The sequence below is a fragment of the Truncatella angustata genome (assembly GCF_020726525.1).
Source record: "Truncatella angustata strain MPI-SDFR-AT-0073 chromosome Unknown BKA67scaffold_12, whole genome shotgun sequence".
Taxonomy (NCBI): Eukaryota; Fungi; Ascomycota; class Sordariomycetes; order Amphisphaeriales; family Sporocadaceae; genus Truncatella; species Truncatella angustata.
This window is the reverse complement of record NW_025763392.1, coordinates 240,217-264,672: the sequence shown is the minus strand read 5'-3', so window position 1 is coordinate 264,672 and position 24,456 is coordinate 240,217. Positions and strand designations below refer to the sequence as shown.

Sequence of the window (24,456 nt, the reverse complement as noted above, 5' to 3'; positions counted from 1 at the left end):
GGAATGGTTGGTGATCGAGGGTTCTACAAATACTTCCAAAATCTTATTTCATGCTGTTCGACCTAATAATATACGCAGGGTAGCTACATATCGGTACTGATATGCGCAGGGCTGAGCATCGCACCAGACACTTCGTGCAATTTACGAGGTCTGAATCCTTCCCGCCTGTCATCCATATTCTCCAGTCGGATAAGATCAGCAAAGAAGGATCAGGGGTACAGTCGACGCGTTCAGCTTGTGGTTGGAAACGTGAAAGCCACTTTTCTCACCCCTATACAATCAGGGCGATTTAGGAATATGTGGCTTAACTGCGCCTTTCGAGCATGAATAATTGCAACACCAGCAGAATCCTATGCGAAGAACTCCAGACGCTGTATTTCGTAACACGAAGTTTGTACTACTCAGCCATGAACAGAGTGCAACAAGTGAGAAGATTTTGGACGACCAATGAACACCCACCCGGAGTGTCGGGCCGTTAAACTCTCAAGTACATAACGCCACGGTAACGGTCACGTCTAATTAGGAAAAGTTCCAGATTACACCTGGAAGACTAATTTTCTTGATTTGCTTTTTTTTTTCTGTTCTTCTCACAGAAGCTCACTTCTCGATCCTCAATCCTCAATCAGTACCAGTTTCTTGCTCTTTGCATTTCTTATAAGCAGCTCCACCTCGCTTATAAGTCGACTCGTCTTCCTGCCTTCTCATCACCGCCATTTGTCCGACTCTGCCGTTCTTCGTCTTGCCTTCCACTCTTATGACTCCCCACATTCGGCCTACAACTGTCTGACGCCCCCTCAACACACCAAAGGAGTGACGAATGAGAGTCCAAGATTGGCCGAGCATTTCGAACGCCCAGTAAGCAAACACATGATCCCAAATTCGTAATCCTTCCGCCACAGTCGTGTTTGCTCGTCATTGATCAAAGTCTTGATCTCAGAGCATTTCACGCTGACGGCGGACCCCGTCTTACGGTGAGAGTCGCTAGTGGCCGTGTTTATCGTCCGGCAGCGCTAGCTTGGACTCACGCCGGCGCTGCATGAAATATGATCTGCCTGCCATCCCAAAGCATAGTCAGCCGCATTAGCTCGATGCGCCGATCTACTTCGTTGTTCATCGCGTCGACCCTGGATCCTGGGTCAAGAGCCTCACACGTGCACACACGTGCAGACACGAATGCATATTGAATGTAGATCTGTAAATCCTTGTTTTTTCTTTTCTTTTTTTGGTGTGGCCGCCATTGCTTTTCTATCGTGGTATGATAAGAGTAGACAAGACAAGACCATCCTTAGCTTGGAAGAAATAGGCGAGCGAGCTTTAGCTCTTGCTCTTCTTCAGCTGCTGCTAAGTAATCTTCGAACTTTCGGGATGTGGGCGGGTCGGCGATAGCTGAGAGCCACTCAAAAAGATGGTGTGCTGTCAGCATCCCAGGTGGGATTTCAGCAAAGCTGACCAGTAAGTCAAACTTCAGACGGCTAGTCTTTTAAGGCTGAAGCTTGGCCAACCTCTGCTATCGTCATCTTGCATTGTTTTTCTAAAGCGCACCAATGTAGTGTAAGTAGGCTTTCAGCCCAGTTACCTATCACGCGGGTTTTCAAATCAATCGCTCGAGTATGTAGAACTTGGAGCTGTCGGTGGTTAAGTTCAAAACACACACCTAGAAGAGAGAGAGAGAGGGGAAGAGAGAGACCCTTGCCAAAATATGAGCAGATAAGATACAGGAAGCCCAGAGCCGTAAGCGCTTGGTTTCAACGTGATGTAACTTTGGCCGAAATGCTGCCAGGATGGTTGTACGTGAAACTCAATTGCCTCGATCGGTTCCACGAGATCTTGGATCCAAACCATCAAAATAAGCTTATTTACGATGAAACCTTGCTTGTGCTCGGTACTGCCAACGGTGAAAACGGTTTAGGTTTGCTATGGTGAGACCAGGCTAAATCGCAACCCGACAAAGTGGCGGGATTGTCTCAGGCTGACGATAAGCTTTGGCATTGCAAAAGTGTGCTCATAATCACAAAGATGACTACTAAAATCCTCGTTCCACCGCTTGACTGTATATGTATGCAGCGACTAATGATCCTGAGGTTGGTATTTGGTAAAGCAGCCATGACCATAAATAAGGTGCTTCAATTTTATTGTACGATTCACGGATTGCTTAAATTGATAGTTACAATGCAATGTATGGGCGGATAGATTAAATCACTATAGTCTGCAGCCTTCAAATATGAGGGGCTTCGGCTATTCTTAAGGTGCGTTACGGGCTATCGATGGTGTATCGAGAGTTGTCTTAATAGGGTTTTCTGTATAATCTATAACCTTGTCGGTGGCCTCTAACCTTGTAACCTTAAATTATGATAGTTATAGAGAAAGGGGTGGAGGGGGAAAAATGGGGAAGGGGAGATAGATCGACAAATTCTGCCAGTACAGGTGATGATAGATTCGAATATGTTATTGTGCTCAACTATCTAGCCCTAGAACTTAGTTCTACAGGAACCATCCAGACGATGTCTCAATACTCAACTCAAGGTGACTCTAGTGAATCTTAAACTGCAGCAAGTTGAGCTGGTAAGGAGAGTTGACCTCTCATTCGCTGTTTCCCACCTGGAACTTTGTATATGAAGAATATTAACATTGGGATTTTCACAAAAGAAAACCAACTAATTGGTTAGGATGGTAGTGAGATGAACCTATTGCACAGTCCATGTGGCTAGATGGTGGGGAATAAAATCTCTTTTTCTTTTTTTCCCTGGATGACCGCCGTTATAGAATGGGAGATGATCAAACGCCATCTTGCGTTTTCATTTAGTTTTCCACCTATCGTTTTTTCCAAACAGGCTATGATACTACTGATCGTATATTAAGAATTGATTTGCGCCTTCATAAAGCGCGGACCGTGTCAATATTTGCGTGCGAGGCGATCGCAAAAGCTGACAATATACAAAGGTGCTTGCAATAGCAACAGCTGACCACAGTAATACTGCACCTGGCTTTAGGTACAAACCTTCAATTTGAAAGATCACACAGGTGCAGGTGTAACAACTCCATTTGAACAATGTCAAGCAAATACGACCTTGCTAATACTGAATAGCAAAAGCATGAGACGATTAGATGATACATCTGAACCATCTCATCTGAACGCGTTTGGGAAGGAGTGGATACCAGTGGTGGTCGCCGATTTGAACCATTAACTTTTGACTCTGCTCCTATAATCTGAGGATGATTTACTGATGGGATTCTGATCATGTGAGAAGGCGTAGAAAATTGTAAAGGTGTTGACACCAATTCAGATAGCTGCCTCAGGCCTGTTGGGTCTTTGTCAAGTGGATAACGCTGTCCAGGAATCAAAAACATCATTGTTGAAGTGTGACTATCTTGTTGTTCAGTGATAGTCACAGTGGCCCAAGGACTCCTTTAGAACCACGAAATAAGTTAGCTGATAGTCACGAGTAACTTATATTTATGGTTCTATGGTTGAGCTTTGATAATGTTGACTGTAAAAAAACCTGTCCTTGTCACAAATAGTATGCACACCACTTTGGTAGCATGCTCTGCATATAAAACAACTCGACCACTTCCATGCTCGGTATTTTACGCATCATCCTGATCGATCAGGAGCCACAGACCACTCGTGGGGTTACCCGTTCAAATTTACCACCCATTTGCTGCGAATAGCTTCAACTAAGCCGCAGCTCAGCGTTTTGTACACTTGACATAGCAGCACCTTTCATCTTTCACCCTCTATCCATCTAAACTCGCCAGCCTCGATAAATATTGCAAGGCCACCTCTACTTGGGTTGTGGCAATTTTCTTGCATCCTACATCCTTTGACTCCATACCACACCACACCTAATCGCCATTTCCATTAATTCCGGCGCGGACTGTCCTGGTGAGTCTAGCTTGACATTGCAGTCCATGTCCGTACACGACACTGAATTAGCCAGACTCACTATCATCTCTTCTTGCAAGGTCCTCAAGTCCCTTCATTCGCTACAGTTCTTTGTCGTGGTTGCCCAAAAAAGAATTCGTGCTACTCAAATCGCCAGGCACCATTCGGCTGTTTTCGAGACTCAAATATTCTCATCAAATTTCTTTTTACAAAACACAACCAATATCAAACAAGCTGTAGTAAGCTGCCATACTCGCTATTTTCCTCTTTTCGAACTTAGTTGCTAACCTGAGCAGGTGCACCAATTGAGCTTCTTAGTGACAGGCTCGACGCGTCGTCGCGTGTTTACATTGAGGCTCCATACTCCTAGCAGTGAGTGCACGTCGTTCCCAATCTTCTCGGGGCAATACTAAATTCTGGTAGAGGTTCAAGTTCCAGCACCATGTCTTTGCAAAACATTCGCATCACCGTGCGACCGGCTTCCGCGCAAGTCAACATGCACGATGCTCCTAACGAAAACGGCGATCATGATGCAATATCTGAAATGAGCGGTCCTCCTGACTATGCCACCATCGACCCTAACGACCTCAATCGCTCCATCACACCCTTCCCCCGCCCAAAATCGCCAACTCCGTCCCAGACTGGTAACTGGCCGCTCGCCAGTGCCGATGATGAGCATCCGCCTGACTCATCAACGAGTTACACTTCGGCTGGGCCAAGCACTAGACGTGCCAAGTCGCAGGGCCGCAAGTTCAAACGCAACTCGCCTAAGAACGTCAACAGACCGGAGCCCATCGCGGAGCGCCGAAATAGAAAGCGCGCTCTCAGCACTGGCTCGACTCCCGGCAGCGCCAAGAAGAAAACTACGCTACAGGTTCCTGTCATGGCACGCCTCGCATCTCGTCGCAGCGAAAATGGGCTGCCCCGATTTGGATCATCTGCCAGCATGTCAACGACGCTCACGAACAACAACCCTTTCACTGGCGACCAGAAGAAGCCCGGCCTCGTTTCCTCGCTGTCTCGTGGTGACTGGACTACAATTGGGTCCTTCTTCAGCCAGAGCGTCAACTCAACTTCTCTCCAACGTGGTGTCGGGGGCCGTGAGATCAGCCAGCCCTTCGACTTCCGCCATGAAGGTGGTATAGGGTCGAGCTCATCGGCCTTCCTGACGCAGCCGCATAACACCATGACAACCATTGGGCAAGCCGATCATGAGGCACAGAAGAACGACCAGACCAGGACCTCTAGCGTCCTCATGGACATGCGCACCGAGTCGCGCCTCGGCAACCGCACCTCGCTGCCGGTCAAGATGCCCAACGCCTTCTCGCCTATCGACACCACTGTCTTCGATGTCGACTGCGGACATGACCCCGCCGTCCGCGCTTCGGTCCGTACTACCATCAACCGCTTCCAGTCGCCTCCCACGCCGGAGGAAGACCTGTGGCACGGCCAATCGTCTGCTGACAAGACTCTCCATGGCCATGACACCGTCCTCGGGCAGGCACGCATTGACACCCTCAAGGTCTCGATCAGCAAGCTTGTTTTCGCAGCCGTGGCGATTCTCTGTCAGGTCTTCATCATCATGGCCGCAGCTTCCATCACGATCACGGTCTACACTGCTCAGAACGGCGAGAAGACAGACGGCGGCGCCATCATCGCCCTGATCGTCTCGCTCTTCGGGGTGCTGATATCCGGCACCTTTCTAGCCCTCCTGTATGCCCACCGCCTGGGCGGCCGAATGGTTCGCGAGTACACAGGCGTGCGCGTCGAGACGTTCCTCTTCAAGATGTCACCCGAGCGCGCCGCCTACTGGGGCGTAGCCTCGCTGACCGAGGTGGCGTTCCTGTCGACCGCCGCGGCGCTGACGGTGGTCGTCGTCAGATCTCGCGCCGGTCACGAGGCCAGCAGCGGCGTCGTCGCCTGGCTCGTGGTGTCCCTCGCCGTCTTCGTGATCCTGGGCTCGGCCCTGTCCGTCTTCTTCGCCCGCCGCGTCAGCGACCGAATCGTGCGCAACCACCGCGCCGAGCAGCGGGACGAGGAGTGGGTCGAGATGCACTCCGGCGCCCGACGCGACCTCTCTCACCATCCCGGCGACCAGAGCAGGCTCGCACGCGACATCTTGCAGTCTGCCACCCAGGACATGCAACAGCAGCAGCACCACCGCGGACCTCGTGCGCCCGACAGCGCCTTCTCGACCCAGCTCCAGCTCCACCCCCGTGCGAGCCTGATCGGCATCGCGCGCTCGGACTCCCTCATGCACCACCCGAACCAGACGCCCAGCATGTCCTCGGCGGCCTCGACCTACGAGTCCGAACACACGGAGAAGCCCATCATGCCGAAGCGCGCTTCCCGCTCCTGCTCGCCGGCGGCGGTGCACGTCGGTTCGGACCCCACCACCCCGCTGTCCGCCGAGGACATGTCCATGATCTCCATGGCGAAGCACCCGCAGCCGAGACCCGCTTTCGGCGGTGGCAGCGGTGGCGGCAACATCCCACACTCCCTCGCTGTGGCGGACCTGGCCTCCGAGGCGGCACAGGCGCCCGGGGTCAGCAGGTCCGGGACCAAGTCGACCATCGCCTCGCTGATCTCGTCGTACGCGTCGGCGGAGCCTGGCTGTGGCGGCCTGGTCGTCGTCGAGTCTGTCGAGCGGGCCTTCTCGCCCGAGACTCTCGCCCGACGACAGCCCGCTGTCGATGATGCCCCGCACTCGCGGCTGCCGGCCCTGCTGCGCCCCATCGTCACAGAGGCGGGCACGCCGAACTCGCAGAAGAGCGGGGACCGGGTCGTCGATACCTTCGTCGAGGTCGGCGGCGGCGGCGGTTTGAGGAGGGACTGGAGTTTTCGCGACGGACATGCCGCACGGTTGGTCAGCATGACGCCGATCGAGGAGAGGTCGGAGGCCGGGACGCGGTCGAGCCTGCTGACGACCGGGCGAAGGGCTTCGCTGCTGGCTCATGGGTCTGAGACGTCGGTTTATTGATTGAGCGGTGGCAGTTCTTGCGTTGCGTTGAACGAGGAAGACCTGCAGAAAATGCCATGATTCTGTTAACAGTGGTGTTTTCCTCTCCCACCCCGGATCCCGCTTGACTTGACCGTCGAAAGCCTTGTTATGGCAGCGTGCTCCAGATGCTTCGATGCGGAGCTTCTGTTCCAGCTCGAGACCTACTCTTCTTATTTTTGGGCTCTGCGGGTGTATGTCAGCAGAGAGCTAAAGATCAACGGGGCCTCCTTTTATTTTTCCAGGTGGTCACCTTGCACCAATGACATCAATAGGGTTGCTTGTACACTTCGACCATGAGAATTGCTGGGCAGCGGCATCGGAGAGCAGCTTTTGATTCGACAATTTTGGCCACGTTTCTGAGTCTCCTTGCAGATATATGATCTACATCGGTGGCCTCTCGTCTGCATCTCCCTTCAGGTTTGACAAAACGCTCGGCTGCAGGGCCATCTTTCTGGCGGCTGAGCTGAGGCACGATCCAGACACTGGCTGACCCACCGGGCACGCAGTGGAATGGCGAGCAATATAGTCAGTTGGTCGGGGCCGGAGGAGATTCGATTTGAGGAGGTCCGATTTGAGGAGGTCCGGTCCGCTATTCCAAGATTCTGGGGAATTTATTTTCTGCATTTGTTTCTTCCGGATACATGGAGCGTTTCGTCAGGTTGGCGCCGTGGCAAAGAACGAACACCACTACCTCAAGGCTTTTCATAGTATGCACGACGCTCGCATGGTTATTGGTCAATGCCACAACTTCTCATCGCATGGTAGGGAATGGTAAGGAGTTTTGGGGCTTCTGAGCAGATGAGGCACGGAGACATGAAAGGATTGATGGTTGCTCACAGATGCATCCTGTATAATAGGGACCCCGCTGGACCAGGGGCCAGGACATGCTCAAGGCTTGGGCGACCTGCGATCAGATAGGACGGAAATATGTCCAGGTGACAATAATATGAAGGACTGCTGAACGGTTTATGTGGTGAAGGATAAATCTTACTCCTGAGATCATGACCTATTCGTGACTTGTTCATTTTCCAAAACCAACAATTAAACTAGATAGCCTTCGCAGCTCTGGCGCGGTTCTCCCTGTTCCTCTTCTCCTTGCTGGCGGTCTTCCTGCGCTTCTTCCATGATCGGTTGAGATCGCCTCGATGCTCCCAGAACCAATTCTGGAACTCGCTCTTCGCCTCGGCCTTCTCAGCGGCCTTGATATCAGCGACATTAGCCATGATAGTATCCTCGCCTGTCTCGTCTTGCTCGGCGTCTTCTTCCTCGACGGCATCCACTTCAAAGCCGGGCCATGCGGATTGTGAGCGACTCGGGTGTGCCGTGTCGGGTGTAGGCGCCGCACTGCGGATGTTCCTGAAATCAAAGTCCTGCTTGCTATAGGGTGTCATCGGGTTCTGGCTCCCAGAGGGCGCAGTATAAGCTTCATCCTCGAGGTCATCGGCGTTTCCGAAGAAGCTGAAGCCAGCGTCGGGTGCAGCTTCGGTGCCAGCAGGTCGTTTGTACAGGGCCTCAAGGGGATGCACTTTGTCGGCCGCAGGGGTTACGGGAGGAATCTTGATGGTAAGACTTGTTGTCGAACTGGATGATTTGGGTCGTGCTGAATCAATCTTGGCTGCCGAGACGGGACTTGTCAACGATTGCACGTCGAGTTTCAACTGCTCAGAATCCTTGTGATCGGTGGCCGCGGAATCGTCCTTTCCATCATCACTATCCGAGTCTTCCTCGGAGGACGAGCCGCTGCTACTGGTATCGTCGGCATCTTCTGCGTCAAAGATGGAGCTTTTAGTTTCCTTGGAAGGTTCCGCCTGTACTGCTAGTATAGACTTTGGTGTCGATTTCTCTTCTTCTCCTTCTTTTTCTTCTTCTTCTTTCCCCTCCTCGTCGGACGACGAACCACTACTGCTCGTGGCATCGTCATCTGGCTGCGTGGCGATTGGTTTCTTGGCTTCTTGCTTGGCTGAAGGTCGCACGGCTGTCGACTCTTCCTCAGATTCGCTTTCTGAAGAGGAACCACTGCTGCTGGTGGTATCGTCATCAACCACGGGCTTGGGAGGTTTCTTCTTGTTCTTGGAAGATGTGGATTCGGCAAATGTAGGCCTCTTGCTCTTGGCGGGTTCGACGACGTTACCTTGGGCGTCTATCCATCCCCTTCCCTCTTCGAAAGTCAGAGGTTCCGAAGAGGTCGACACATTGGTCGTCTTCAGGAAGGTGGGGAACTTGTGTGCCTTTTCGAACTCATGGACGAGAACCTGACGGTCCGCCTTTCTCTTCTTGCGCTTGGGCGCATCTTGGCCGTCGTCGTCGTCGTCCTTTTTCGTGGCGGGTGGCTCGTTGGGGACTTGAGGCAGCTTCTGCTTGAACAGACATTCGGGGGCATCGGTGTACTTGGACTTGATCTCCCGCTTCTTGAGCTTCTCCTTCTTGCCGTCCTTGTCCTTGCTCCTGGTCTTCTCCCTGCGCTTTTCGTGGATCTTGTCGCTCTCGGTGACGGTCCAGCCTCGTTTGATCTTGCGGTCCTCGATGACGACGCCGTCTACAATGCTGGTGTCATATTTCCGTTTCTTGGACTCGTCCTTCTTGTCCTGCTTGTGCTGGTCCTTGGTCTTCTTCTCCTTCTTGGGCTTCTTGACCGCGTCGGCCATGGTGGCAGTGGGCTCTGGTCTGGACTCGGGGCGTGCCTGCTCAATGCGGACCTTGGTGCCCCTCAAGGTGGCGCCGTTCAGCTTCTTGCGCAGCTTGTCCGCGTCTGCAGTTGGCAGCTCGACGAAGCCGTAGCGCTTCTCGGGGAAGGTGTCGAGGGTGTGGTAAGAGATGTTGCGGGCTTGCGGCAGGACGGCGGCAGGTATGACAACCTTCAAGAGAAGCGAATCGAGAGGTGTGATGTGCAGACGGGTATATCCCTGGCTGTCGGAGGTCAAGGTCGATGTCTTTGGTGGAGCGTCCGTTGCCATCTTCTATCGATGAGTGAAGAGGACTGTCCAGCTCGTGCGACACGACGCGACACGAGGCTTGAAGTTGTTGGAGAAAGGAATTGCCTGGACGAGGCTTCGGGCGGCTAAATTGCTGCCGTTCAAGAGGTCCCTTTGGATGGGAGGTCGAGTGAGTGAGTCCCGTCGCATTCTTTTTTTCCTTGGGCCCGCTTTTCTTTTCTTCTCTTCTCTTTGTCGTCTTCTATTAGTTCGAGGGCCAGCGTGTCTAGCGCCAAGTCTAGTGCTGGATCCAGCGAACCTTACAGGGGGCTTGAGGCGCCCTTGAGGCGGTCGGGCGCTAAGGCTGGTCAACGAAGCTTAGTCAAAGTGTCCCAAATTGCTCCCATCTTGTATACTGTATCATCTCGAGAGTATGGCAAGGTAATCCGCGGATGTAGCCAAGTGTGAGACCGTGCATAAGTCTGGTAGACCACGACATGAACAGACGTGAATGCGCGATGATTCGGAGCCTCACACCCATCAGATACGGTAGTATGTATGATGTTCTTGTCTGTTTGGCACTCACGGTATTCAGTTTTCTGCCTTCTGCTTTCTGTCATCGTCCAGCTCGGGCTATATACATGCGAGCTTGTGTATAGTCTCTACGGTAGGACTTGATGATCATTTATGTCTTCTTTCGATCCACTTCTCTTCATCCTGTCACTCAAATCAGACCTTATCGCGGACCCGTTGATCATGAGTTCCAACAGGTGCAACTCGGGTCTTAAAAGCCTCTTCGGACAAAGTATGCATTTCGGACACCATCTCACAGCTCAACCTCACCTCCTTTCTAGCGCTTGCCGGGGTTCTCGTGGCGGGTCTTTCCGTACGTCAGTGCTTAAGCAACTCCCGTTCCTGTTCATCAACAATTGTTCCCGAGACTCGATATCAATCGCGTTGCATTTCTTAGTTGAAGGGAGTACACCAATCGTCCAAAATGTCTGCCAAAGCAACCCCTGTCAAGTTCGTCAAAGGCGTAAGTGCATCGAGTACTGCTCTACGGATGCATGACTGACAATCCCGACCAGGTCCTGAAGTCTTTCATGGCCGAGTCTGGCCTGGAACCGAGGTTAGTTGCCATTGGTCAAGACTCAACACTGTCAAGTCGCCCTCATGACCCTTGGGAGCATCCACTGACACGGCCATACCTGAGATAGACTATTTGGACCTCATGTATTGTCACTATGATCCTGTGTCCGCATCTTCATCAAGTGGCTGACATTTACAGCTGAGGGTTGTCAATGCTGTGCCCGGCAAGGTTGACTTTGAGTTGGACATTACAAAGGACCACACCGTTAGCGTTTCCTCTCCCTCTCCCGCTTCACAGTCAGCTGACCCTGGTTCTAGAACCGCCTGAAGATCATACACGGAGGTACTATCGCCAGCATGGTAGACCTTGGAGGCTCACTGGCTGTTGCGTCCATGGGCCTCTATGCGACAGGTGTCTCGACAGATCTCAACGGTAACATCCCGTTGCAAGTCATGTCGCAACAACGCTCTAACCGCTTCAAGTTACCTATCTAAGCAGTGGAGGGAAAGTCGGCGACAAGATTTCCGCAACTGCCACCTGCGATAAGAGTAAGTCGTGAAGACATCCCACAACTACTGCATTAGCTGATATTCTTTAACCCACTTAGTGGGCAAGACGCTTGCATACACATCAATCACGTTCAAGAATAGCAAAGGCGAGCTAGCTGCCCGTGGAAGTCACACTAAGTAAGTTGCTCTTGCGAATTACAATAGACTATGTCTAACGTGTGGCTTAGGTATGTAACACAGGCCTGGAAGTCTCAGATAGCTGAGCCCTATACGCCCCCTGAAGGTGTCAGCCTCGACCAAGTTGACTGATACGGCCGGCTTCCACACCAAAGTCACACTGCAGCCAATGTCATCTGAATATAGTTAGGGTCTTCCTCGAAGATAGAAATTCTTAGGCGTCATGGAGCTTTTGTATCAACTCAGATACAGTTGGCACACTCGCATAACCATGAGATATTTCGACCCGACCTCAACTTTTATTCATGGGCACACATGTCCAAAAGCTCGCTGAAAACAGTGCTCATCATAACTGCTCTTGGTGGCCACATGTACATGATGTTTCTGCCGTCGGCTTCCGTTTTCACAGAAACAACCATGCCAATAATTTGAGGATAGATGTATTGACCCCTTCCTGTAGGTATCGCCGGGTTGTCCTGGTGGTCGAAAGAACGCAACTGCACCCATGCACCCGCAAGAAATGATGGCATGGGTTCCCGCATTACACACCTAACGAGTGGTAGTGGCTTGTGATCCATATGGCTCGGTCCCTTACAGACGGAAATATTAATGTCTGTAACAAGCCCTCGGATGGTGCAGAGATCGTTTTTGACGATGCAGGGCATTGTTGGATCCGGGTCAATGAAAAGTCTTAGCTCGTGTGCGTCAAGGTAAGGAGGGAACTCAACCACGCGTCGCCCCCATCCTACTCTCCAAGTCCCTGCGCTGCTGATATGCAAAGCGTAGTTGTCGATATCCTCTCCATGCTGCGCCAACATAGCAGGGTCGAGTCGCCCGAGGCCAAATCCGAATTGTTCAGCCCTGTAGATTTTAGTCGCGACGCGAGTCAACATGTCGCTTTCTGCATATTGTCCTGGTACTCCTTGTGCTGTACGTAAGCGTGGTGCCTCAGCGCAATCCCGATGGTGCAGTTGGCTTTGGTGGTCGGTTGCCGCACAAAGACGCCAGGTATCGTCGATCATTCGCAGTCCGATGAGGAGATAATAACCATGGCCGTATTTGAGAATGCTGGGGGCTGTGTAGTTGCCACTTACGTTTGCTTGCAAGTATCGTCTGCCGGGTGGCGGGTCATGATTTGTGTAGACCATACGGTTCATGCGCCAATATGGGGACCTTTCAGGGATAATCCAATCGAACTCGAGAATGAAAAAGGACATCTTTGCTTATAATTAAATGTCCCCTGTCGGTTTTTCAGCTCGGAGATTGTTGGTGTTTAGACTTTAAGTAAGAAGTGATCAGTCGCAGGCTTCGAATTTATATAAAATGCCTTCCCTGTTATCAACATGGAAAACCTGACAAGGGAACGTGATTTACAACCGCTTGTTACAAGCCATTGTGGGCGAGACTGATGACTGGGCAAAATGGTTTAATTCCTTCCGCAAGAATCATCAACCCAAGATTCGAGTATACAAATTCTTTGTCCTCAAATCCCAACTTCCACTATCCATCCCGTTTCGAAAAGGGCATCAAGTGGCGCCACTGAACCGAGTCTCGGAACTTGTCGCCTATTCCGCAGCTTCAGCGCAGTGACATAACGTCGAGCAAGTCTTGAAGTTGCTTGGTGAATCATGACAATCGATTACGTGATTCGATTCGCCCTGTTTATTGCGTTGTCTGGTTGCCTCACGTATAATATCAGATCTACTTCACGGTAGATACTGTAGTGTGAGCCTACGGAATAAAGAACTGATACACGAATGTGCTTATTATGTGGGCTGTGGCATTGGTACAGAAGGGGACTCGCTGGAATCTATACAACAATACCACATTGGAACTAGGAGTATATTTTCATGATTCAGGAGCAGATCTTGACGCAGTACTAGGGTAAGAATGACCACGAGTGGGGTAGACGAGTCCTTGTGTCTTCGCTTGAAGTTCTTGGTGATTTGTTGAAACATGTTCCTATCCTCGCATCTGACTCACTGCACATGAGCGAATTGAGTATGCCGCTCCAAAAGTGGCCTCGCTCTGAAGTTAGACGAGAAACATGGCCACCAACGTGTTCGACAGCCAAATAATGTTACGTATAACGATAGACGCCAAGGCAATAGCTCTGACTAAAAGCTGCTTAACATACTCCTCTTCATGTTTCTCTGCAGCACTCTGTTTCAAAAAAAGTTGAATTGGTTTGAAAACAAACTCACATCAAGAAACAGAAATGGTGATAGCCCAGCAAATGTGGTCCCGGGTTGGTCGTTTCACTTCACTCCGGAGATATCTTGAAGGGCCTCGAGCTATAATTAGGAATAATTGTATCTGACGAGGATGAATCTTCTAATCCAGACGATGTACAAATCAAGGATCATACTGATTGGAGGTACAGCTTTTACGACAACTATGGCCTCACATAACCCCGATATTAGAGTAAACTCATCTCAATCAACAAAAGGCTTACTTACTTGCAGAAATTGTATTGAGAGTACTAGTTTTCCCTTGTAGGGTGAATATCTATATAAAAACTTGATGTTATTTATATTAACGTCGGAAGTAAAAATAAATACATGAAAAGCCGGTGTTCTACATGAGGTGAACTATAATACATTCCAACGAAGTACAGAAATAGCGGAGCGCAGTAAGTACGTCCTCGTTATTAGTTCTGTTTATTACGGGAGTTCGCATGGATATGGTCGGTGATAGAGGGTTAGAGTCATATCATTATGGTAGTAATCATCAGTATTGGTTTTGATGTCTTTTGGGATGTCGTTGATCGCTTGAGTATCATGTTAATAAATTATGTCATGCGACATTACTGGCCTCTTGGACACCAACATTGTACAGGAAGGTGCCCTCGTGGATTGCAAGTGCTACCTCACCATCCAACTAACCGTAGGAGGTGCGCCAGGAGTCAGCACCGTTGGAAAACCAGGTGTAACCGTAGTTCGGCCCTCCCCTGGTATCGAAGCAGCCTCCAGCTGGATCGTTATAAAAAGGAGCAGGATGGTTTTGACCAAGTTGATAGCCACCGCCGCCAGCTACAGTTTGCCAGGTACCAGTATATTTCGTGGTGAAGTCAGGGTAAATGGGCTCTAAAAAGATCTACAAGTCATACTGCCAAATTAAATTGTACCCATAGCTCGCCGCAATATTGGCTAGGTCATGAAATCGTTGTTACGGAGGGTGTCTAACGGCTACCTCGCTTGTGGCCATTACTTGAATATATGGCAATTAATCCAAAGAGTAGCGAAATTAAGTGTAATCAATCTCGCCTAAGGGGAAAGTACCTCCCTGGGAGGCATTGGAAGTAGTTTCACAGTCAATTGATCTGCAACAGCGTGGGTTCCAATTATCGAATCTACATTGTACATGAAATATTATAAGTGATGTGATATGATAGAAAGACCAGCAATCTATTGGTTATCCACGGCTCGCAAAGATGTGGAACTAATGAACCCTTACGCATATTACGATGTACATGATTAACTAAGTATCCACTGTTGTAGTGCAGAACGGCACTAGACTAGGCCGATTCTACCATCAACAGAATGACTGATCGTAACATAACCTTTGCTTAAGATATATGTAGCCTTATTACTTTTATATATGCTCGTCAGAGACTGGCTAGCCACGATATAGAACAAAGGCTTACCAAGCGGAATTTGAATAAATAAAGCTATTGTTGCTGTGCGGTCAGTCATCCGGTGGCATATATTAAGACTGATCTGTAACACTCATATAAGAGCTTATCCACTGGGTTATCGATTTATTATCATCACTTACAAGTAATATTCGAAAGCAACTAACATAACTTCTCTTCAGAGATTTCTACTTTGTGAAACGAATAATATGGACTCTACCAGCAATCAATCCAGATCTACAGGAGCTACAGGCCCGATCCGGCGCTTTGTTCATCGATCGCCGTTGCAAGAGGGCAAAACCTTTCATGGTCATACCATTCTAGCCACAACCACTGATCCTGCGTTTAAAGACATCATACGTATAAAAACAAATGGGAACAAGATCATGTATGCTATCAATGTGCGTGGCTCACTTGAAGACGGATTTCAGCGTCAGGTGAACGGTCACCTCCTGGACGACCTACCGCCAGTGGCAAATGAGGATGAAAAGTGCTTTTGGTTGGAACGTCATGATGGAGAAGACTCAGCATTCAAGCCGTGTACGGCCGGTACACCCAAAATCTGTGACCAAGTGCCATATAACAACGTGGGTAACCCCGTCCCGGTTTATGATTACATATCGTTTGAGAAGGTTCCCTCAAGGGTTCCCTCAGCCCAGAGGAACCTCGGTCGTTGGACTGAGAGGGCATGCGTAGTGACGCATCCTTACGTTGAGGGCAAAATGGCTATGCGCATCGTCGAGTTCCCTGAGTGCCTCCACGATCACCCGCTGACCAAGCTTGAAGAGGACCGACTGTCTGGCAACGCCATCACACTCATGTTAAACCCGGAGCCAAGAATAGAACCGACCCAAAGTCAAAGAATTTTTCAAGAAATCGAAATCTATATCTTAATGTCTACATTCTTCATTGCTCCTGAAATGGTTGGGCTCGTGATGGAAGAGGGCCGTGGCATCATTGGGTATGTGGGCATATTCGTAGAGGATTCAATGACGCTAACGTCGGCAAGTCAAAGATGGACTGGAGAGGAAGAAGCGAATGCCGACATTTGTGAGGCTCTTCAATTAGTCGCACGAATGCATGAATCGGGCATAATCCACGGAGATCTTCGCTCTGCAAGTATTGTCAAGCAAACTGATGAGAGTATGTACATTATAGACTTCGAGACCGCGTATTATTTGGGCAAAGGCGACCTCTCTGACGAAGAAGAAGATGTTGTGAAACAGAAAGAATATTCTGAATTTAGTGGAGTGTTAACCCAGTTGCTGACGGCCGCAATGAATCGATGGTAGAAAGAAGCCGACACTAGAAAGAGCAAACTGGAGAGATCATATCGGAGATGTCACCGAGATGTTTCATATTTTAGGTTTCGACAATTAAGAAGGCATGATCTCCGAGAAGGACAAATACGTTGAACGGGCTCTCAAGAACAAAGGGACGGTACCGGGTGGCGTTGTACTAGGATTAACACAGGCCAAAATAGACCGAAAATGGATGTAGAAACATACCAGGAGCTCCTTAAAGTTATGCGCATCGTACCAAGCTATCAAAGTTATATTGCCCGCTGCGACAGCTTTTGACCAAAATCATCTACAGTACAACACTCCTGTCAGATCATATATTGTACTTCTTACACTGTTGGATCATGGCACGTGGCAGTCAGTTGAGGCAAATAAGATGGCAGGTGCCGGAATATAACCTCCCATATCTCCACATGCATTGCACCCCTCTTAAGTTAGTCCAATCACTGCGGGTTCTTGTAAGAACTATACCATCCATTTTTTGGCATAATATCCGCCAGTGAGTCCAGCCAGAAAACCAGATCCCACCAACCACATCTGATCATGGAACCAAGCACCACAACTCTCCGGCCGCTTCAGATCCACATCGTATATATAATAAGCCATAGCTGCCGCGACACCGCCAACGGTGCCGACGAAATAGATGCTACTAAAACCCGCCCATATGCCGACCAACGCAAGTGAAAGAACCTGGGCGACTGACAAGACACTCGCCACGATCTTCGTGCTGTTCTCAAAGCGCAAAGCCATGCTCTTGACGCCCGCCTTCGCGTCGTCCGCGACGTCCTGATGCGCGTAGATGGTATCATACGTGATAGTCCAAAAGATATTGGCGGCGCACAGGGCCAAGGTCGGCCCCCGCACACCCGCCTGGAGAGGATCTATCCCGAGCGCGGCGACGCTGAAGACGATGGCCCACGCGACTGGGAACCCGAGGAACACCTGCGAGTAGAAGGTGACGCGCTTCATCAGCGGGTAGACGAAGAACAGGACCAAGGCGGCCAGCATGTGCGGCGTGCATGCGGCCGGGAACAGCGACATCAGGGGACACATGGCCGCCAGCTGCGCGGCGGTGAAGATGTGCGCGTTGCGCGTAGACACGGCGCCCCGGGCGATGGCGCGATGGCGGCACCGCTCGACCCGCCTGTCGAACTCTTGGTCGAAGTTGTCGTTCCAGGTACAGGAAGCACCTCGGAGTAGGACGTTAAGAAGCAGGAGGATGGCACCGAACTTGAGGACGGCTAGGGGTTTGACGGGCACAGGTGAGATGCATGCGGCGTACATCAAACCAATGAGAAATGGGAAGTAGAAAGCATACAGGCCCGCGGGGCGGTCGAGACGCATCAGTTGTGCGTATGGAATCCACAATGACGGAAGCTTAGATACTATGCCCGTAGTGGGATCTTGATGGGGCGGCAAATGAGGAAAGAAATTGAGGCTTTCGCTGGCTGGGGGCGACTCCCGCTTCGGAGCGTAGACGACATCCTGGAGTGTCTTTGTCTTGGTTGTCGCCATGACTTACTGAACAGTTCAAAATATTAATAACAGTACACGATTTACCACACGCAAATTCGAGGTAGAACGAGTCGTGAAAGCTTTCGAAATAGCATGATATAAGAAAAGAATGAAAATCAATAGAAAAATATGAAAAAGCTGAATCTGCGATAGCTAACTGTCCTTGAACAACGACATCATATCATATTGCTGACGATATATCCCTGACGATAAGTATAGCTTGCATATGCAATGGCACTTTTGATGATATGATCTTGCTGATGAGTAACGATGTGGGTGCAAGCAGCACCTCATACCCATTGTCAGTTGTGAATGGCTGATCTTGAGCCAAGATGTAGTATTAATTTCACTAGTGCTTACAAGACCCACAGCTCAACCGTCCGTTTCGACCGACTATATTGTACGTTATAAACACCACAGAATACGAGATAATCCACGCCCAGTCAACCCCGGTTCTTATGGATGCCACGCGTATGCTACAGTGTAGGGCGTTCTATGTAGGCCAGAAATGGCATCCGAGCATCTTAGGATGCCTATAGGGGGAAGGTTGCACAACCACCAATTCCGCGAAACTGAAGCAATCAGGCCAGGCTTCGAGTTAACCAAAAAGAAACCCCCCCCCCCCAAAAAAAAAAGTTAAGACCACAAAAGAAATATAATTTCTATTGAAGATAACCTACTAATTACTAAAGATATATGAAGAAGCCAAGCTGTCCTGAGTACTTCGATGATAGGTGAAGGTATGCGTATCCGTGGTGCTGGCCGCGTGGACCGCTCGGCATTATCACAGAAAACCAGCGCAAGAGACCCCCTGCCAATATAGTTCCTCTGAAACCGTACCAAAACGATCGGGGGGTGGTAATGGACCCATTATAGTTGGAAGCTTCGATGGAAGATTGGTCAAATCTCTGCAGGCCGCCAATGCAATTCAAGCAATATTCAAAGATATGTAAGAGGCAGAGAAGGCTGGAACAATGTCAAGCATGACCCTTGCGGGTGGTGAGAACGAGTAGTATTGTATTATATTGACGGGGAAGCCTGGTTATTGTCCAGATTGCCACAAGAACCCGGAGTTGCACCACAGGAATTTAGGCTCGATAAGTTCTTTTAATTGCCGAAAAGTCGCTGGTTTTTCTATTGGTGACTATGTAGCGTATTGACCTTTCATGTTGTGGGAGCGCCCACCAAGTCAGCCATCATGACCCCTTTCCGCCAGCGCTTGTTGCCTTCACTCTTAGACGAAATCGCCGCAGCGGACCCAGGCCGCATTCTCTACTCCGTGCCACGTACAAACTACCCCAAGGATGGCTTTGTTGATATTGACGCGAAGACGTTTGCTCGTGCAGTTGACCGCTGCGCCTGGTATATTGAGGATACCATCGGGCGGGGAGAGGGCTTTCCCACCTTGACATACCTGGGACCTCAAGACATTGTTTATGGAATCTTGCTTCTGGCTAGCGTAAAGACGGGCTACAAGCTGCTTCTGAACTCGGCCCGCAATACTCTCGAGGCACACTTGAGACTTCTTGAGCAGACTGAGTGCAACACTTTCTTGCATCCTCCCAGTTATTATCCACTTTCGGTAGTTGAAAAAATTCTATCCGCCAGAAAAATGCGTGTAGTCGACATTCCGGGGCCGGAGCACTGGTTGGAGGATGGCCATGCACTACAGTATACTTGCAACAAATCATTCGCAGAGGCTAGACTTGAACCGTTCACGATCCTGCATACGTCTGGATCTACGGGCATGCCAAAGCCCATCACGCAGACACACGCCACCGTGGCAGCTCAAGATGCTCTGGCAAGCCTGCCATCACTAGGCCTCGAGCCTGGCTTTCCAGCGATGTGCACAGGCACGCGAATGTACATTGCAGTTCCGATCATCCATTGTGCAGGGCTCTTGATGTTTCTCTCTGCAATCTACGCTAAATACACGGTAGTTTTAGGCCCTTTTCCACCATCGGCGGAGGTGATCAACGCGGTTCACGTCCACGGCAATGTGCAACACAGTGTTCTTTCTCCAGCAAGCCTAGTTGATCTGGTCGAGAATTTAGAATACCTGGACAATCTAACTCTGCTGAAACAAGTTACGTACGGCGGGGGACCACTGCCGAAGGAAATCGGGGAGATAGTCAGCACAAGAACACGACTATTTGCTGCTCTAGGGTCGACCGAGTGTGGACCTATCGCGTCCGTATTGAACGAGCCTCAGGATTGGGCTTACCTGCGCAACTCTCCCGTGCTTGGAGACGAGTTTCGTGAGATATCGAAAGGATTGTATGAGCATATAATCGTTCGCGACCCGAAGTACGAGGCTTTTCAGGGTGTCTTCGGGACTTTCCCGGCTTGCAGGAATGGTCGATGAAAGATGTCTACTCTAAACACCTCACCAAAGAAGACCTTTGGCTCCATAGAGGGCAGAGTAGACGACGTTATTGTGTTTTCAACGGGCGAAAAACTGAACCCCATCGATATGGAAAACGACATTAATAAGAACCGTTCTGTCAGCTCAGCACTAGTCACTGGCGTTGGACGGTTCCAGTCAGGCCTACTAATTGAGGCTGTCAAACCGCCAACCAGCGATATTGACAAGAATGAGCTGCTCAGTATAATCTGGCCATCTGTAGAGGCTGCGAACAAGCAAAGCCCCTCGCATGCACGCATACACCGGGACATGGTCATTTTTACAACAACTCAGAAGCCTATGCTTAGAGCTGGTAAAGGTACTGTGCAGCGCCAACTGACGATCGAGATGTACGCAGATGAGCTCAATGCGCTGTATGAAGCGAGCGACGAAACGTCCTCTATTTTCACGGATGCGGCGACCGAAGACTACCTGATCGATGACGCCGAAAGTACTAAAAAGTACGCAGATGCGAAGGAGTTTGTAAGCGACGGCTGTAACGTATCTGTTGCCTTGAAAAATATGATTGCTCAGGCCACGGAAATCGACGTGAATCAAATATCGCCTGATACAAACCTCTTCGAGCTGGGTCTAGATTCCCTACAGGTGATTTTAATTGCCAAGGAAATCAAAAAGCTATTATTCGACCGTGGCGTACGGCAGAAATTCGAAGCTAAGACCTTGTACTCGAACCCCAGCATATCTTCACATGCTTGGTGTGTTGTCCGCCATGATCGAAGGGCGGCCCCTAGCAGGCGAGGGCAAAAGCGACTTGCAAAAGATGCAAAGCATCTTTGATAGATATGCAGCTCATATGCCGATCAGTGCTAGAGAGCCAGCGCCAGTCGCTTTGGAAGGAGCAGTCGTTCTTCTTACGGGATCCACAGGCTCCCTAGGGTCGTATGTCCTTGACTTGCTGCTGAGGAATATAGCGATTAGGCATGTGTACTGCTTAAACCGCGGTCCCGAGAGTGGTCGTCGCCAGAAAGAATCGCAATCTGCGAAGAAACTGCAAGCACTTGCCGATAATGTCGAGTTCTACACTGCAGATCTATCCAGGCCATACTTTGGCCTGGCGATTAAGGAGTATCGGATACTCTTACGGGAAGTCACAATAGTCATCCACAACGCTTGGCAGGTTGATTTCAACCTCAACATCGACTCGTTCGCGGATCATATTGGCGCGGTGAGACGGTTCATTGATTTCTCCACGCAATCCAGATATGGCGCGAAAATCACCTTTGTTTCCAGTGTCAGTACCCTTGGAGGATTATTGCACAACTCGGCGCACGGTGCGCCGAACTTGGAGAGGATGTTTGACGATTGGGATGCACCAGAACCGACAGGTTACGGACAATCCAAGTTCATAGCAGAACGACTGCTTGATACGGCAGCCAGAGAAGCGGAAGTGCCTGCGATACTTCTCCGTGTAGGTCAAGTGGCGAGCCCGACAACAGACGCTGGCATATGGCCAAAGCAGGAATGGCTACCCAGCTTGATTGCCAGTTCGAGGTTTCTGGGTGAACTACCCCCATCGATCGGGAAAGTGAGCGCGATTGACTGGATCCCTGTCAATGACCTCAGTCATAGTATCGTGGAGATTGCTACTAGCCAATCGGCGGCGAAACTGACTGAACAGGGCGCGGTAGTATACCACGTTGTTAACCCACGAAAGACAAGCTGGGAAACATTAGCATCCATCTTCCAGAAGTACTGGGCCAGCGACAAAGCTGTCAAAATGGTGTCTCTGGAGACGTGGGTTGAATCGTTGCGCAAGAGCGCGTCGGCGTTCAGCGTCGAAACCACGTCACAAAATCCGGCAGTCAAACTGCTAGACTTCTTTGAAGGGCTAGTGTCAGACAGTGCGGGTCCTCCTGTGCTGAATACTCGAAACGCTATTGAAGCGTCGCCAACTCTCGCGGGTATGGATGAGATACAGACATGGCACATTGAAAATTGGATGAGACAATGGGGCTTCTGAGGCACTTGGGTTTGGTTGATACTCCATATCAGTGGGAGTTTGCAAGCGCTTCAGCCGCCCCTGATGATGGTGACACGATGGGGAGTGAGCTCCCCGGGGATTCGAATCCTAATGCACGGCCCCGGGATTGTGTAATGTAATGACCAGATCTGGCAAGATACACAGTTGTCGACCAAATTTCCATGTGCCATTCTTCGAAAGCTTTCTCAGGAGCTCGCTCAAATCGAGACCTTGGTTATTCATCATACAAGCCGGAAGGCCGCCCAAATCTGTGCTGTGTCTTGATGATTGTCGAGTCGGATGTTCCTTGCAAGAAAAAGATGGAACATGGGCACATTCAACATGGCAAATCAGCAATTGACGTTCAAATGTCAGTGCAGTTTCGAGACGAAAGTTTGGAAGCGTAGTGGGGGTCACATGAAATAGTATTCTTGGTGAGTGACTATCAAGTGCCTAATAATGCACACCCTCCCTCCACCTAGTCCTCAACAAACCCCCTCCAAAAGCCTTCCAATCTTCCAGTCTAGCTTATGTGTTCCATAACCGCAACCGATTGATTCGCGACAGCGAAGTGGTGTATGATGAGGTGAAGTCAAGACTTCATGAGATGTAGTATAGGAGATGCTTATTTGCCGCAGTTGCAGGTGGTGCCGCAAGAGCCTGGAGAGAGAAGCAATGTCAATACCGTGTACCAAGAGGTCAAGTCGAGGCGGGGTAGCGGGGTAACCGCCGAAGGGAGAAAAGAACTTACAGGTCTGACCGCAGGAGCAACCGTCACCCTTCATTTTGATGGATTTGATAGTCGAAAATTGACTTGTGTATGTGTGTGTAGTTGGTATTGTGTTTGTAGTAGACTGGATTGTGTTGTTTGTTGATTTGCCTGTGGTGAATGGGGGATGTGGCATGGTTGAAGGGGTCCAACAGGGCCCTTATATATCCGAAAGGACCCTGATCTGCGTTGGTCGATTCGCCCCACCGCTCCTGTTCGGGCCAATCAAGTAGTGCGTTTGGACCTGCGCGGTTTGTGCGTAGATGCGTCTTTTCTGCGTAAAACCGCCCCGTCAAAAGGGTCCGACCGCATTCGTGCCTGCAGACCCCAAAGTCATGCGCCTGGGCGCCTTCTCCCTTGAACCAAACCAAAGCAAACCAGCGTTCCGCAAGCTAACAAAGGTTATCTCGTTCTTTGACAGCGGGCTGTCCACGGCTGCCTGACTCAGATTTTAGCGTTATCATACACACTTGGCTGGGTTAGTTGGCTAGGTATTCGGCAATGTAGAGTAGCAAGCCTGACTAAGGTTATGTGGTTCTACACTACTTACTACCTCAGCCTTCAATGAAGAAGCATCAATCAGGACCATTCCAAATTATTGAACCACGTAGCCAGGCTTGCCAGGATAGCCAGGAGTCCCCGTGAAATGCGGGTGAGACACAGTTTATCCCAGTTTTCGTTCTTTGTCAGTCTTGCCATTCTGCGCAGTTTCCGTGCGAACCATCGTCCGTCGATCTTGCCACCAACGGCCAATCCCATCCTCGATTGTGACGACATGGGACGCACCTGCGCCAAGACCTCAAACCGTAGCTCACGCATCATTCCAGAAGCCTGTACCCTAGGCATCGAGACTAAGTCCAGCCCCAGCCCGATCTCAGGTCTGGCAGCTGGGTGGAAAAATTACAGTTACCTACGAGCATCTTCCTTTTGTTGGGCTCTCTTGAGGTGGTTGCTAGCTTCCGGGACACCATGGTCGTCGCAGCATTGGATTCCGCGACGCCCGCGACTAGCAGTAAACTAAAGTATATCTTGTTGTTAACCTGGCTGGGAAGAGTGCATTCCAACATCCTCACTGTTGCGGTATCATATGGTAATGGCTAATTTGCTATACCGACGCGAGCAATTTCGTACGTGGCAACGTCTCGCCAGCACAAACCACGGATCATTCCCAGTGTTCTAGGACAGGATCCAAGAGCGTCACATTGCAGAAGGAGCAAGATTTCATTTGACAGTCGCGTTTCGATCCCCGCGCATGCATGCAAGTCCACACCCACCTCATG

At 50.2% G+C, this 24,456-nt stretch overlaps 9 protein-coding genes across 9 annotated transcripts; 6 read left to right on the top strand and 3 right to left on the bottom strand.

Moving 5' to 3' along the window:
- The first annotated feature begins 1,044 nt into the window (after nt 1–1,044).
- BKA67DRAFT_126415 (uncharacterized protein) lies at nt 1,045–1,429 on the top strand. Its single transcript, XM_046094974.1, has one exon. It carries the CDS (start codon nt 1,174–1,176, stop codon nt 1,384–1,386), a length of 213 nt encoding a protein of 70 aa, XP_045951505.1. The 5' UTR covers nt 1,045–1,173; the 3' UTR covers nt 1,387–1,429.
- Nucleotides 1,430–4,325: 2,896 nt separating this feature from the next.
- Nucleotides 4,326–6,863, top strand: BKA67DRAFT_664839 (uncharacterized protein; the record flags this gene model as incomplete). Its single annotated transcript, XM_046108457.1, has 1 exon — nt 4,326–6,863. One exon carries the CDS (start codon nt 4,326–4,328, stop codon nt 6,861–6,863), a length of 2,538 nt encoding a protein of 845 aa, XP_045951504.1.
- A 1,067-nt stretch (nt 6,864–7,930) lies between these two features.
- Nucleotides 7,931–10,015, bottom strand: BKA67DRAFT_632325 (uncharacterized protein; the record flags this gene model as incomplete). Its single annotated transcript, XM_046105603.1, has 2 exons — nt 8,712–10,015; nt 7,931–8,513 (listed from the first exon to the last, which is right to left on the bottom strand). Exons 1-2 carry the CDS (start codon nt 9,836–9,838, stop codon nt 7,931–7,933), a joined length of 1,710 nt encoding a protein of 569 aa, XP_045951503.1. The 5' UTR covers nt 9,839–10,015.
- Nucleotides 10,016–10,793: 778 nt separating this feature from the next.
- On the top strand, nt 10,794–11,704 carry BKA67DRAFT_541979 (HotDog domain-containing protein; the record flags this gene model as incomplete). The annotated part of the gene is made up of 6 exons (XM_046101024.1): nt 10,794–10,832; nt 11,085–11,150; nt 11,204–11,318; nt 11,369–11,434; nt 11,494–11,572; nt 11,623–11,704. 6 exons carry the CDS (start codon nt 10,794–10,796, stop codon nt 11,702–11,704), a joined length of 447 nt encoding a protein of 148 aa, XP_045951502.1.
- Nucleotides 11,705–11,871: 167 nt separating this feature from the next.
- Nucleotides 11,872–12,789, bottom strand: BKA67DRAFT_664836 (uncharacterized protein; the record flags this gene model as incomplete). The annotated part of the gene is made up of 1 exon (XM_046108456.1): nt 11,872–12,789. One exon carries the CDS (start codon nt 12,787–12,789, stop codon nt 11,872–11,874), a length of 918 nt encoding a protein of 305 aa, XP_045951501.1.
- A 2,626-nt stretch (nt 12,790–15,415) lies between these two features.
- BKA67DRAFT_664835 (uncharacterized protein) lies at nt 15,416–16,498 on the top strand (the record flags this gene model as incomplete). Its single annotated transcript, XM_046108455.1, has 2 exons — nt 15,416–16,167; nt 16,216–16,498. The coding sequence occupies 2 exons, from the start codon at nt 15,416–15,418 to the stop codon at nt 16,496–16,498; spliced, it is 1,035 nt and encodes a 344-aa protein (XP_045951500.1).
- Nucleotides 16,499–16,950: 452 nt separating this feature from the next.
- On the bottom strand, nt 16,951–18,112 carry BKA67DRAFT_696746 (putative 4-hydroxybenzoate polyprenyl transferase; the record flags this gene model as incomplete). Its single annotated transcript, XM_046109356.1, has 2 exons — nt 17,040–18,112; nt 16,951–16,972 (listed from the first exon to the last, which is right to left on the bottom strand). The coding sequence occupies exons 1-2, from the start codon at nt 18,020–18,022 to the stop codon at nt 16,951–16,953; spliced, it is 1,005 nt and encodes a 334-aa protein (XP_045951499.1). The 5' UTR covers nt 18,023–18,112.
- Nucleotides 18,113–19,220: 1,108 nt separating this feature from the next.
- Nucleotides 19,221–22,407, top strand: BKA67DRAFT_664833 (uncharacterized protein; the record flags this gene model as incomplete). The annotated part of the gene is made up of 3 exons (XM_046108454.1): nt 19,221–20,379; nt 20,437–21,142; nt 21,252–22,407. The coding sequence occupies 3 exons, from the start codon at nt 19,221–19,223 to the stop codon at nt 22,405–22,407; spliced, it is 3,021 nt and encodes a 1,006-aa protein (XP_045951498.1).
- A 1,145-nt stretch (nt 22,408–23,552) lies between these two features.
- On the top strand, nt 23,553–24,235 carry BKA67DRAFT_126208 (uncharacterized protein). The gene has a single exon (XM_046094973.1). The coding sequence runs from the start codon at nt 23,823–23,825 to the stop codon at nt 24,195–24,197; it is 375 nt and encodes a 124-aa protein (XP_045951497.1). The 5' UTR covers nt 23,553–23,822; the 3' UTR covers nt 24,198–24,235.
- The last annotated feature ends 221 nt before the right edge of the window (nt 24,236–24,456 follow it).

Excerpts from the sequence above, each read along its gene's own strand:
- BKA67DRAFT_126415 (XM_046094974.1), top strand. The coding sequence starts at position 1,174 with ATGCATATTGAATGTAGATCTGTAAATCCTTGTTTTTTCTTTTCTTTT.
- BKA67DRAFT_126208 (XM_046094973.1), top strand. The coding sequence starts at position 23,823 with ATGCGGGTGAGACACAGTTTATCCCAGTTTTCGTTCTTTGTCAGTCTT.